Raw genomic sequence first — 13956 nt, forward strand, 5'->3', positions numbered from 1 at the left:
TTTGAGCTCTGTTTTTTGTTGGGGCTTCATATGTATATATACACTTGTTGCACTTCATTTTTCTGTCAAGCACAAATAAATTTTTTGTTTCCCACTTGATAAAAATACTCTTTCCTGCATTCTGATAGACTTCAAACTTGTTAAAATATACCAAAGAGTGTCTTGAAGACTTAGTGCTCAGAGGGATCAGCAAGATGTGCAAAATGTAGCTTACAGCATCTGCAATTCCAGTAGAGCAGAAACTAGGACAGCAAAAATACTCACAGTTTTGTTGACTTGGCTTACATCTCTGTGAAAGTTTTCTAAAGGCTGAGTCCTCGGGGATCCACTAAGCCAAATCAAAATTTTAGGCTCACAATTCAAACTATAGGATGTATATGTGCTGTTTAACAGTCCTCCGGCATAAACATACTCTGTGTTTCAATGTTTTCATCAGTACTGGAAACTAGTACTTGACTTCACATTCTGCTACTGGTAATTAACATTGTTCTCCACTTTTGTAACTTCCCATTGTGGTCCTTGCTGTCTTACAGCACAGCTTTGTGCCAACTTAATGCTCATTTTGTTCACGCTGAACTAGCAAAGTCCTGAATTCCCGGGCTGCATGAGATCTGTAAAAACATACAAGGAAACAAGTGTAAAAACAATTGTTTGTCACCTCCATAATATGGTATTTTCTGGAGCAGACTCTTTTAAGACCTAGAGTGTCCATGCGGTGGCCGAAGGAATAGCATATCCCAGGTACCTGTCACCATAGTTTCACCGTGGTGTTGATGACAATGTGGCCGCAGAAGCACAAGGCTAAATGCAGCCTTTGAAATCTGCCTGAGCCCTTGTCAGGAGTCGGTGTGGATTGCACTCCCCGCTGCTGTGGCAACGCTGTCACTAGGTGACCCGGCCAGTAGGTGTCCCAGCTAACCTAAAGCCAGCTCAAGCACCCCTGCAAGCCCTGGTGTTGGCTGCGTGTGCGATAAATGTGCCAGTAGAAACAAAACACAATACGGAAACTGCGTGGCAGATGATGTGCTTTGTATTTGAGTAATGCGGCCTTGCTTGTGTTCTGTATGCTTCCATTACAGCTTTTATTAACTTTAATCGTAGCAAACACCCTTTTAACACAAGCACCTTTCGTAATCAGTGAAAATACACTTTGATACTCGGATATACAAGATCTAAATTTCAGATTTATATTGTATTCATGAAGGTGAATTGCGGAGTTTTTTCCCATTTAGAGCAAAATTTGACATCAGTCCTTAGAGATTCTTACACAGTTCTAATTCAGATTGAGATCTCTTTGAATGTCATGTTGCAGTTGGTAGATACCAACTTAAGGGGTTGGAGTCATGACGTCCTTTTTAATTTTTTGTTTTAAGTGAGCAATCTTAGTTATGCTACACATCAAAGCAATGGTATTTGTCGATACAATGAACTTGACTGTGGTAGTTTTGTTTTAAAAATGAACTGCATATCATGCCCAGATAAAACCAGGGTTAGATAAGAAACTTTCATCTTTTTAAGGAATATAATTTTATCAGTTGCTATTTTTCAGTAATAATGAACTCTGTTGTCTTCAGTCTTACAAAGATGTAAGGCTTCAAAATTAAATGGTGATCAGTTTTGTTATAAGTATCTGCATCAGTAATAAGTGAAAGAGATTGATGAGTCTTTTCTTCCCCCTGATCTCTCTTGTGTTGAATTGTATGTTTTACAGTGGCTTGCTTTGGAAAGTTTTGTTTTAGTGGTCTGTTAGGACAGTATCTATTCAGCAGCTAGCTGGTTAGACGTAGGACTCGGTAACTTAGGAGACACCACTGAGCCTTTTTCTTTCTAATTTTTCTCATAGGCATAATAAAGCAGTGAAGGAAAACTGAAGGAAGGAACTATTACATATCTTACTGGTCAGAAAACTGTTTCTGAAGTATTTGGACAAACTACATATATATGTAGTAAAATCTAAAAAGGTAGGATATTGTCCTTTTCTGTTTAATTTGTAAAACCTCATAACTAATGAAAACCTCTTCACAAGTCTCAGTGGGATTGCAAAAGTAATTTTGTATGTTAAGGAGGAATGTGAAGCCTAAAACATATTCTTTTAAGTGAGTTCTCTGGAGTCTTACCAAATTCTACTAGGCTTTTCATGATAGGATTTTGATGAAAGCTGATTGCCTGTTAGTTCTTTTTCACAAAGCTTTCAAATCCATTTAAAAGCTGCTTGATTTTATACAATAGAGAAGTAGGAGAAGACAGTAGCTCCTCATAATTTCTGGGTTAGCTGCAGTTTTGGCTTCATTTGCTTTCTGAGTATTAAGTATTTCTGTAGGCATGTGGAGATTTCATGCTGTTCCCTCTGGAATGGAAGTCTACAGTGAGCAGAGAATCTTAGCTCTTTTTTTTCAGTATGAAAGCAACACATTAAGTGATGTGCAGTTTGTAAGTACAAAATCTGCTAGCTAAAAGTGCCACAGCTACTGTCTGTAAGGACACTGTTTTGTAAGTTTGTTAGGCATTATGTAAAAGGCATTAAAATGGAAAGCAAACATTTGTATTTCAACTTCTATGATGTTTCTGCTTCAGGTAGAATTCAAGTAAATAGAAACTATATGTTTCACAGTGTCTGCTAGAACTGTGTTCAGTAACAGTTCAAAACAGGTGCAGCTCAACTGTATGCTAAAGTCTCTGCTTTCAGAATTCAGAGGATCTTGACAGAAAATCAGGATTCTGACATCCAGCAGTACAGTCCTCAAATTTTCACTTAAATTTTAAAGCCTCCAAACTGTGCAAGTGTTTGTATTCTCACTCTTTTAGTCACAGTAAGTTCTTTATATTTCTAGAATTGCTTCGAGGCCTTTTTGTGGATCTAACCACACAGATTCAGGACAAAGACTGCTTTATTTCTCTGTGTTGTTTTATTAGGTTGAAAGTGTGTGGAGATTATGGGTTACGATATTGAGCGTTTCGTCGGTTACGTCAATGACGGGCTATTATGCTCCATCTGCCGTGATGTGTTAGAAGATCCATTACAGGCTCCTTGTGAACACGCTTTCTGTGCTGCTTGTATACATGGATGGCTTGTTCATCACAGTAACTGCCCTGAAGACAGACAAATGATTGATGTATCTTTGCTACGACCTCTCTACAGGTATACAATAATGCTGCTGTATGTTGAAATTACATGAATTTAGGATTTCTCAACTTTGCTTGCACAGCTTCATCTCTTGTCATTACTGCCACTCAAATTGTCTTTATCCAATATGCCTATGGCAGAAATCAGTCACTTGCGTGAAAGCATTAGCACTTTCCATTTATAATAAACTTTCAAGGTATTAAAATTTCAAAATGGAAAGAACAGTTAGTTTGTTCTCCACCATTTTATATCTTGAATGCTGATCCTAGCTATCTGTCTGGATATTATTCTGAATTTCTTCTAGAGCATCAAAACTTTCACATAATGTTTTAGAGAAAGCAGGCAAAGCAACTCTTGACAACAGTCACTAAACACTATATATCTTTTGTTTTTCTTTTGAGTCTTACCTAGATACTGTACTGGGGTTTGTAATGAATAATTCCTGCAGATAAGAACCAAACTTCTCGCCTTTAAATCCTTTTTTAAAAGGTCTTTAGCCGTAAGACTATCTGTTATGAGCCACCTTGTCATGTAAGCAGGCTGTTTTCACAAGTGTCTTCCACACTTGGTCAGGCAGTTGGACAAGGTGGTCATTATGGGTCCTTTCGGACAGAACTTTTCCATTCTGTTCCATGCTACTAACTCCTGCCATTGCCAACACACAGTTTCATCAGTAGACACTGCTTGGTGTTGAACCCCTGCATTGTCTAGTCTTCCTCAGATTAACAGCTATGTTGTGTTTAAAACCTTCAGCCACAAATGTTAAATTAACTCCATTAGTACTCCCAGTATTGTTGTCATTGAGGTTTTACTGCCTGGGAAGTTGAAGTATACTGTAGACAGAACCCTAGCGTTTAATTTATAGATTGTTTTGTCTGTACTCACTGGAGTCAGTTTGGTTTGGCATGTTTAGAAACACAAATGATGAACGAGTAGCCCGAGTGATTGTTATTGGTAATATCTGCTGAGCTAGTGAAAGGTCACAGTAAAAAATTTATTCAAAAATAAAGATTTCATTAGCACATTTAATTTTGGAGACTGAATTTTCCATTAACATTGTTTTAAGCCTGTTCTTTTTCAATATGGTCCCTTAAATTCCAAGAAAAAAAAATTTTAATTGATTGTTCACAGTTTTTCCTGAGGCAGATTGGAATCTTACTTTTTTTTCCCAAAAGTTGAAAATACATTTTTTTTTAATAATGTTCCCAGATTTAAGAACAAATTATTTTTTTTCGTGTGTAGATATATGAAAAATGATTTAAACCGTCTTCAGCTGCATTGCAAAAACAGAGAGTATGGCTGTGAAATGGTTTGTTCTCTGGAGTCTATAGACAGGCATGAACGGGAGTGTGAATACAGTCAGATACCTTGCTCCAATGCCGGTGAGTAATGTTCAGAGAAGCTGATTCCTTTATATTCAGAAAACATATGTTTGTCATCTGTCAACAGAATGGCAATCATGGCCGATCTTTCCAAACAGAAAATCGAAGCTTTGGCATGATCCACACTTTACAGCAATGTTGTTGACCCAAATGTATTACCAGTATAAGGCAATCATGATCATTAGCAACAATTTCTTATCCAAGAACTAACCAAAATGAGTGACTATGACTTCAAATTTAGGAAAATACAGTAGTGCATTTGTTTTGCTTTCTGTCAAGTTATGAGTTTGTCTTTCAATTTTGACTGCTTGTTTTGATGTTGGAATCAGTGTAATAGCATCTACGGAACTCTTAGGGGGTCGCAGTTTGTTTATCAAACAGCTGGTTGCCTGGTACCTGTGCATCCGCTCACTGTCTCCTGGTTTTAACAAAAACGTATCTTGGAAATAAGAATTGTTTTAAGCTAAATTCTGATTAGAATTGTTAGGTTCATGTTAAGGTTTTCATTCAAAACAAACCTCCACCTCCTGATGAAGAAACATGCTGCTAAAAGGGAACGTACTTTTAAAATTTCCCAGCCGATTTTATTCAAAATGCTGTATGTTCCTAGGCAAAGTTCATTTCTGATTAATGATGCTAAAGGTGTAGTCAAGTCTGCCATTGTAATTAATTGTAAGAAGATTAAGGTGCTAGAATTGCTCCACTGGAAGTTATAATTTCAGCAGTTAACTGACTCCTGCGGATGCTTCAGATTCACCTGTTTCACTTTCTGCGGAAATGGTAGCATTTATAGGGTTCCCACGCCACCTCTCTGATGTCTGGTGATCAGGGTGTGAGGGCTCTTGCATCCCTTGAACTCTTTCTCAAGAATACATTGGAGTGTATTTTGAGTACCTCAGTTACAAATTGTTTTATTTGTTAGTAAAGCTCTTCTGGAGGGCTGTCTTTTGTAATTTTCTGATGTGGTTCGTTGGCAAGTTTCATTGCTTCATTGTTTCAGTTTTCTTACATCAATTTTATCTTCAAATTTAATGCAAGTATGTATTACAGCAAACAGCGCCTCAAAGCTTAAACATTAAGACTACAAACTTGAAGTTCAGAGTGTTAAATGTAGCAGTAATTTATATAGTGTTCATTTTTGGTTCTCTACGTTTTACTTTTAATCACTACAGATTTGTAAAGTTTGTATCCTAGAATTTCTGTGGAAATGTTCTAGTTTTGCATCAGTTATTAGATGTTCATCAATAAACATTCTTGTTTATTTACGTGGTCTAGTATTTTATACACAAGACCAACCACATGTCAGGAAGACAAGGTTACATTCCATCTGGCCCACATCTCTCTTACTATGTGTCTTTGGACCTTTTTTTCCTAAATTTGATAACGTAATTGTTTTTACACATGTGCATTCTAAATCAATTCCAGCCACAGGCAAGCTGCTGGGGTCTTAGCTTGGCATCCGCACTGTGGTTACTGAAGTTGCTTTAACGCTTGAGCAACAGTAGAAGGCTTTACAGAAAATACCTACTTCCAGTTTTTCAGTATTTTCAAATTAATGAAAAAATATTTTAATAAGACTTTTTAAGAGTGTTTTATTACTAGTTTTGTGTGTTATAACTGTCATATTTCATGTTCTAAAGAAATTACTTTTTTTCATGCTTTAACAGATTGACAGTTGCTTAGCTCGGGATATTTCATCTTGCTTGCTTGAGTGTTTTTGTTTGGAATTAATTAAAATGCTTTTGTTAGTTGTAAACAGCTGGCCTACCTTACTGTTCCTGTTCAGGTTGTACAGTTCAGATTGAACGACGTAACTTAGATGGTCACCTGGCAGTGTGTGAATATCGGAGCCGCGAATGCCCCAATGGTTGTGGTTACACCATTCTCAGTGCAGAAGACACACAGCATAATTGTGTAGCAGAGCTAAGAACCGAGCTAGAACTACTTCGGTACAAATCTTCTGTTTCTTTGATGCTTGTGTTAGTCTGGGCCTAAAATCACTGCATAAGGCACTTCAAATACTAGCACTGGATTCTGGTATGTGTTAAATAGTCCATCAATTACTTAATACTAATGGGCCAGAGTATTATTAGTCAGCATAGGCTTTAAATTCTTACTGTTTTGATTCTTTTGCTGTTAGATTTTTTGTCCAAGTTGTTATAAATCCTAAAATATCATTGCCTGCAGTTGAACAAAACTGTGAGTTGACTATGTAAAATGACAGAATACCTAAGAAAACTGAAGTTGACAATTTCATTTTTCCGTTGGCCTGTTATAGACCCAAAGTCACATGATTTAATAATTATATTTAGTCTATATTTTTACAGATCCAGAAGATAAAAATCTCTAATTATTTTGGCAGGTACAGACTGATAGATTAAACCTCCGAGGATCTGATTTTCAATTTTTATTAAAATCCTGGCAGATTAATAACAGTTGGTGAATGTGACTCTTCTTACCAGCATCCTCTTTCTCCTGTTATATGTGTTTCTGTAGCTTTCCCTTTCCATGATACTCCAGTTGGACTTTTTTTTTTCCCTACGCCCATTCTCCTTCCCATTTCTGTCTTTCAACTCACCACGTCTTGTGCTCTTGAACATTGCTGCGAAGCCAGGCTCAAACCTGGTTTAAATGCATTGAGACACAAGGGCTTCTCCTACCTGGTTTCTGAACTCGAAAGGGTAAGGTAGTTTTTGGCTGTGAAGCTGTGGGAACGGTTAGGTTGTCATAGTTTACTGCGTACTGTCATTTAGTGTCCAGCATGAGAGTGACAAGATTACATGTTTAGCAATACTACAGCATTCACACTTTTTATCTTGACTGCATGTGTTTAGTAATACTAAGCAAGCATATACTGTAGGTGAAAAGCAGTAAAGCATTTAAATCATAAATAGATGCTCTTGAGCACATAGGATTACTTCAGGAATATGATACCGTGGTCCCTTACATAGGCTGTGCAGGGTCACTTTGGTGCTCCCTAGGCACAATGCACTTTTTAATGCTAGTTTTATTTACATTAATAAATAGTACTGTCCTGCCTCTAGAGGGGTGTCCTGTATAGTATGATGGGTATCAGATCAGGCTGTTTCGCTGCAAGAAGGTTTTCTGGAACTTGAAAATACTGTTTTTTCTGTGCTTACCAGACTTAACAAGGAGAAATAAACTTTTTAGGTCAGAAATGATCTGCAGAGTGGAGGAGGCAAAACATGAGATGGAGTCAAGGTTAGATTCACAGAGAAGGCATATGGTCCAAAAAGAGAGTATTCTGCAAAATGAAATTGAAGAACTAAAGGTAAATATGATAACTTTTTTTTTCCTCTCCTAACAGTCTAGTTTTTTGCTTTTCCCAGTAGCGGTCTCTTATTTTGTAAGTGTGGTCTCATACAGATGAGAGTTACATTAAGTATGGGAAGCAAAACAGGTGTTAGCTCGATGCTTTGCCAGACTAATCAGCTCTGTTGAGAAGCAGGCTGAGTGCTGCATTCATGTGGTTTATCTACTTCAAATTCATTTGGAGCTAACCTGGGTACCCCTGTGCGAGGACTGCATTGTTCTGTGCAGGCATATCATGTTGGCAAATCAGTCTGAAACTCATTTCCAGTGTCTATAAACATAGGGCATGCATCACAAATTGGGTGTAATTAAATACCCAGCTCCTTTTTTAGTGCTATCCAAAGTGGCTTAATCAAGGGCTGACACAGCCCTACCGCAGACAGTGGTGCTTACGCTACTGTTCAGCTGTGGTCAAAAGCTTGGAGAGTTGCACTGTAAAACTTAATCAAGTAACGAGCAAGGGCGTCTTGTCTTTTCATTCATCCTGTTCTTCTTACATCACAGAACAGTGATTTTTAAAGCCAAAGCAATGGGTGTGCTTTGTAGTTTACATTTTTATTTTTACTGGATTTGATGTGAAATCCTTGAAGAATGTACCTGAACATAAACAAAACCTTATTTTGGTTGGGGTCTTGAAATAGAAAATGTAAGCAGCAACGGGGTAAATCCACTGTTTCTTACTGTACTTTATAAGAAACATTTTGCACTTTTAGGAAAACACTATTGGAGCCTTTGAAACAAGACCGTCTCAGAAGGCGAACGCCGGATTGTGTCTCAAATTGTTTACACTGGCTGCACTATCAAGAAATTATTTCAGTGTTGCTTACTCTTTGTAATACATCACCCTACATGCATGGCCAATTTGACTCCATGCCACCATCGTTACAAAAGAGTTTGTTTCTTGCAGTGAATTTGTATTTGCGTTTCAGAGTCAGATGTCACGAATGATGTCAGATGTACGCTCTCTGATGGCTGCGGAGAGACAGCACCGTCAAGAGCTGGAGCAGGCAGAGCTGGAAAAACGGGAACTAACGGAGCTGCTGAGGGGGCTGCAGAAGGACTGTCGATTGACTACTACAGAAGGAAGCAGGAAGTTAACAAATTTCCGCCCTCTGACACGACTAGAGAGTGTAAAACGAAAACCTAGGGAAGTTACAGTTATCTAAACAGAAGTAAGCTCAAAAAGAATTTTTTTCCAATTTCTGTGACCATCTGGCAAACTTTTCTACTTTCTGTGAATGATTGGTAAACTTTATGTCATTCCTGATTTACTTGTTTTCTTCTAAAATGTAGATTAATACTTTATTTCCTCTTGGGGGATAAAAACAAATGGGTGAATTTTCTCTTAGGGAACACTGGGCATTAAAACCAGTAATGGCAAATACGGTTTTAGCTAACGTTTTTATAAAAACAAGGGAGAAGGAGACTTGGTTTGTTATCTCATCAGTGCATCATTTACAGGAGTCTTTCCAGGCCTGCAAGCTAGAGCCTTTTGAAGTGAAAAATACTTAAAAGGTTATTTCCTTCCTATTCCATTACAGTCCATTTAGGTCTAGTTTATGCTTATACTTGAAACAGAAAGAAAATGTGATCATCAGTAATGATATTTGGGGTGTACTTAATTTTGGGAAAAGTCAGTAATAGAATTAGTAAGTCAGTAGTAGAAATAGATTTTGTTTGTTTATAGTCTGTAGAAGGTATGTTTCAAAGGTGGAAAGAAAGCACTTTAAATTGTAATTCTACTGCTATGTAACAGTTTCAGGTGAGGCTGACTTTTATTTTAGAGCTTCTCTAATTTCCCAGGCTGATACACTCATAAGAGACTAATACCAAAGCTCAAGGTAACAGTGTCATCCAAAACATTACAAATAGATGTGTGAGCAACTTGGAGTTCATGGGAGGGGATCTGTGTGTCATTTAAAAATTTGGAGCTTTTACATGTGAAAGTATCAACTATTTCTACAGGGTCCTTTAAGGTCAAGACCAGCCCATTCAGTACTCAGTAATGTTAAAGCATATATAAATACCTAGAGTATTCTTAGTTTTCTTTTGGCAGGTTTAAGGCTACTTGAACATTAATATCCACAACAGATAAACACTTGCTCAGTCCCTTGGACTTTGGACATCTTTATTAGTACTCAAGTTTGCAGTTGTGTAAGAGCAAGGATTTTTTTAACAGACCCACAAATACTGAATCAAGAAGGTGTTTGTCTGTAAGGACTGCATGAGAAATCTGTACAGCTCAAAGACTTTCCTATAAACTTCCCGCACAGCCTATTTGTGTTGTTTTCAGTGGTACAGCTAAGCCATATTCTATCTGTTGCAGCTCTTCAGTGGAGTAACTGGGGAAAAACCTGGCCTGCTGTTTACTGAATGTAAAGTGTGTGCTAAATCAGTTTTGAACTTTCAGGAAAATGTGTGCAGGTGCCACAATCCGAATAAGCTAGTTTTATAATTTAGAAATTCCTGTGCATGCCTTGCTGTCACTCGGAGCAATGTTTTCATGGCTAACAGCACAACCAAAGAGAGAGGCAGCACGTGCTCTGCATTATGAAGACTTGCGGTCAGAGCTGTCTTAATTTTGGGCATTAATAAATCCTCCTAAACTGATGTTTCTTTAGTACCACTGAAGCAGATGTGCGCGTGTTCAGGTGTAGAGCATTTAAAAACTGACAGAAATAACCCTTCTGTAAATGTTGGGGGTTTTTTACCTAAAAGAAAACATTCATAGGAAGAGTTATGTCCAAATACTTACTTGTTTTCAGTCCTTATATTCTAGATTAAGTTAGAATCATTGGCAGTATTTAGGTCACTATAGCAGTCTCACCAACTCATGACATAGCACATCTCTTAAGCAGCTGTGTGTAACAATCTGAAAGAGTAGAACAGTAGCTGTAATTTGGGAAGACCTTCATTTACACTGAACATTCAGCAGTCAACTGACATACATCGGTGTGCGTATTAAAGCTGTAGGTAGAGAGTAAGAATGCTTTTGTTACCTTGTGTTCTAAATGAGCAAGCTGTTGTTGTCTGCGGTCTGTGTGACTATTTTAGCATTCACACTAATTTTGAAGCTTCTTGGCAACACCAGATTTCATGCTATTGGAATCAATCGGTGCTTTTCTGTGTGCTGTAACTGTGCGGTTCTGTGATGTGACTTTATCTACTTTGCTTAATGTGAAAGAAGAAAATTACTCCAAAATCCTGTAGAACTCAGATGAGCTGGATCATCTTTCCCAGGTCGGAGGGCAGTAATGATCATCCAGTCGTTTCTGTTCTGACCACAGAAAACAGCAAGTTATTAGCTCTGTGTTTTCTCCATAACAGGATCTCTGCATTTGTTTGGTTTAGACTTATTTACGACTATGTTCCTTCTAGTATAGGAAATAGGCTTTATTTAATATTTACTTGGCATTTGGTCTGCTCTCCAGCCCCTAAGTGACATACGAGACATGAAACTGTGTGAGAAAAGGCACCCTAGGTGGTAAGGAAGGAGTTTGTGCTGTGCAATTTATGTAGCTTCTCGGTGCCAGCTCTGGAGAGTCTGAACTTCCAGCGTTGAAATGTGGCAACACTTTGGGCCCACCAGCTGCTGGAATCACCTGTCAGCCTGGGTTTCCTTTAGCAGCAAAGAAGCACATGCAGAGATATTTTAAACAGGCACATAGTAGCTAATAGCGTCAGATCCCTCCAGTTACTTTAAGCTTAATCTCATTCCTTTGTGTTAGTAACTGTTCCACACTTCAGATCCTCCTCTGCTAATGAACCACTCGCAGGGTGGTGTATGCTGAAGTGTGGTCATCATTTTACCTGTCTTTTAATTAACTAGGCTGAAATTAAATAGCCCATTATGTTAATATTTTGTCTACTTTTAGCTTTGCCAGTCTCATGTATTACACAGCTCTTAGTAGCAGCCGGCAGAAGCAAGGGATTTTTTTCTTTCTTTCAAATAGTCTGTTGATCCTTTTTATAAAAACTAAGGGTCCCGATATTGTAGTAGACTTGGTGTAAGTGAAGGCATTCACTTGAAAATGCTCCTTCCCTAGTCATGAGCGTGTCTTAGGATTGTATGAGAGACACTGCTAAAAGCGCATTACAGGAGGGCTCCATCACCGAATTACTGGAATTACTGTTCTCATGCCAAATCACACATTAATCACTTCCGTTTCCTCACAAGTGGAACTGTGCTGAGAGCAAGTGGAACTGTTCCTCAAACGGGCCAGTAGCCCTGCAAACAGTTCTTGTACTTTTAGTTGCCGCTAATGGCAGCTAGAGGAGGGAGAGCGAAGACTGTGGAGCTGGGAGAGCGGAGGGAAAGGGTAAGTGCAGGCCGGCGTCCCTCAGCCCGAGAGTGGCGGTGCAGCTGCACCAGCCTGTGCCACCAGCTGGCTCCCCAGTGAAAACTGCTGCCGTGTGGCACCACAGCTGACCTAGCGGCAGAATTCAACGGAGAGTAAACCTTCATCCACAATTAAGTGGGTGCGAGATGTGATAGTACCAAGCCTGGGAGATTCACAAATGAAACTTGGAGAGAGCAAGCTGTTAAGTAGATGAGACACAGGGTATTACAAGGAGTTGAGCAAGTCCTTATTAATTAATACATTGAATTGGGCAAGAAAGAGTAACATTAAGGATGGATTTAAAGATATTACTATTTTAAAGCAAGTGTTAAGTTTGTCTTTTAAAGAAAATCAATGTTTACACATTTATTCTGAAGACCCAAGAGGCCACATGTAAGCTAGTTCCCTTAAACTGAGTTCTGCGCGTGAGAGGTCAAATGCAAGACAACATACTGTTTCCTCTGTTCCCTTCAGCATTAAAACTGCATTCACTGTTCTCCTCTGCTCCTCGCAAAGCAAAAAATTGCTGGTGGTCTTGGCCAGTATGGACCATTGCTGCCAGGATTACTTTATTTAAGGTGGGAACAGTAATTCTGGGGAAAGCTTCCTGTAGGTTCAGATGAGTTTCACCAAAGGGTGTGGGACTGAGAACGATGCATCCATCTGAGTCAGATGCAGGAGTGGCAAGTGAGAATTTTGGTGGAGTTGCTCATTAAGGTGGCAGGTTTTAGTTCGTGTGATTCTAGTACTGGAGTAACAGCCTCATATGAGATAAATTAATTTAGTAGCACACAAATACAAGAGTTTCTCGTCAGCACAGGAGGGAATGGAATGACATGATCAAGCAAAATACCTAATTAGTGACGTATTTTGACTGTCCAAAAGTGTTTATCTATCTCAAATGTTCTTAGGCATTTTTAAGAAGTTTAATGTATTAGTAGGTCCCAGGCGGCAAACACTTGCTAAGATTTATAGACATGGGTAGCCTTGCAAATCAAATCTTCCATGTGCTGTCCTCTCGGATATTTCTTGCATGGTGCTTTTCTGCAGCCATTTTACTTAGAAGTGCTGGATAGTATTTCAAAGGAGCAGTACTAGCCTTGCCTTCCTCCCGTACTGCTTGTCGGATGAATTATGGTAGGTCAGGGAGATCTTGCCACGTAGATAGATGCCTTTATAAAGACCTACAATTCTATGCAACTTTCTATTAACAAACATTGAACTGTCTTCCAGCATTATGGTTCACTGCCAACCTATTTACATTTTCTACCTTTATATACAGAAAAAGGATAAAACAGTACCTAACAGATCTTAATCTCTGGTCTGTAAAAGAAGCAGTAACACTATTTGTATCACTTTGAAGTACACTTTGTATAAAAGTTGAACTAATAAAGGGTCTATACCATAATTAATGCAGTTGTTTGGGTCACTTCTTTTTTTCTGTTACGGAAGTTTGAGTACCCTCTTTATCAGATGAAATAATAGCAAAGTTCAGGTGTGCTGGCTGCACAACATGGGAAGAAGTCCTGAATAAACTGATTCAGGGTCAGAGCACTGCAGTAGGTGAGGCTGTGTTTGCCAAATAGAGGGACTATATAGCCATAACCAAGGCAGGTGTTCAGTCAACCAGGATCTCTTCTCAAGGATTTTTGTCCTGCCTCACAGATGGCGCTTTCTGGATGGGTTGAGCAGCTGTTTTGAAGGCAAAGCGCCTTTGAAAATGCCTAGACTACAAGAGTGTGCCACTCCTGTCTTGCACAGACAGCAGGATAATAAA

General features: G+C 38.7%; 1 protein-coding gene across 1 annotated transcript; it reads left to right on the plus strand.

The window, feature by feature from the left end:
• Window positions 1-2919: 2919 nt before the first annotated feature.
• Window positions 2920-9511, plus strand: LOC104343185 (RING finger protein 151). The gene is made up of 5 exons (XM_009947003.2): window positions 2920-3139; window positions 4367-4506; window positions 6293-6455; window positions 7678-7798; window positions 8769-9511. Exons 1-5 carry the CDS (start codon window positions 2934-2936, stop codon window positions 9003-9005), a joined length of 867 nt encoding a protein of 288 aa, XP_009945305.1. The 5' UTR covers window positions 2920-2933; the 3' UTR covers window positions 9006-9511.
• The last annotated feature ends 4445 nt before the right edge of the window (window positions 9512-13956 follow it).

Source organism: Leptosomus discolor, chromosome 5 (assembly GCF_034619465.1).
Source record: "Leptosomus discolor isolate bLepDis1 chromosome 5, bLepDis1.hap2, whole genome shotgun sequence".
NCBI classification, from domain to species: domain Eukaryota; kingdom Metazoa; phylum Chordata; class Aves; order Leptosomiformes; family Leptosomidae; genus Leptosomus; species Leptosomus discolor.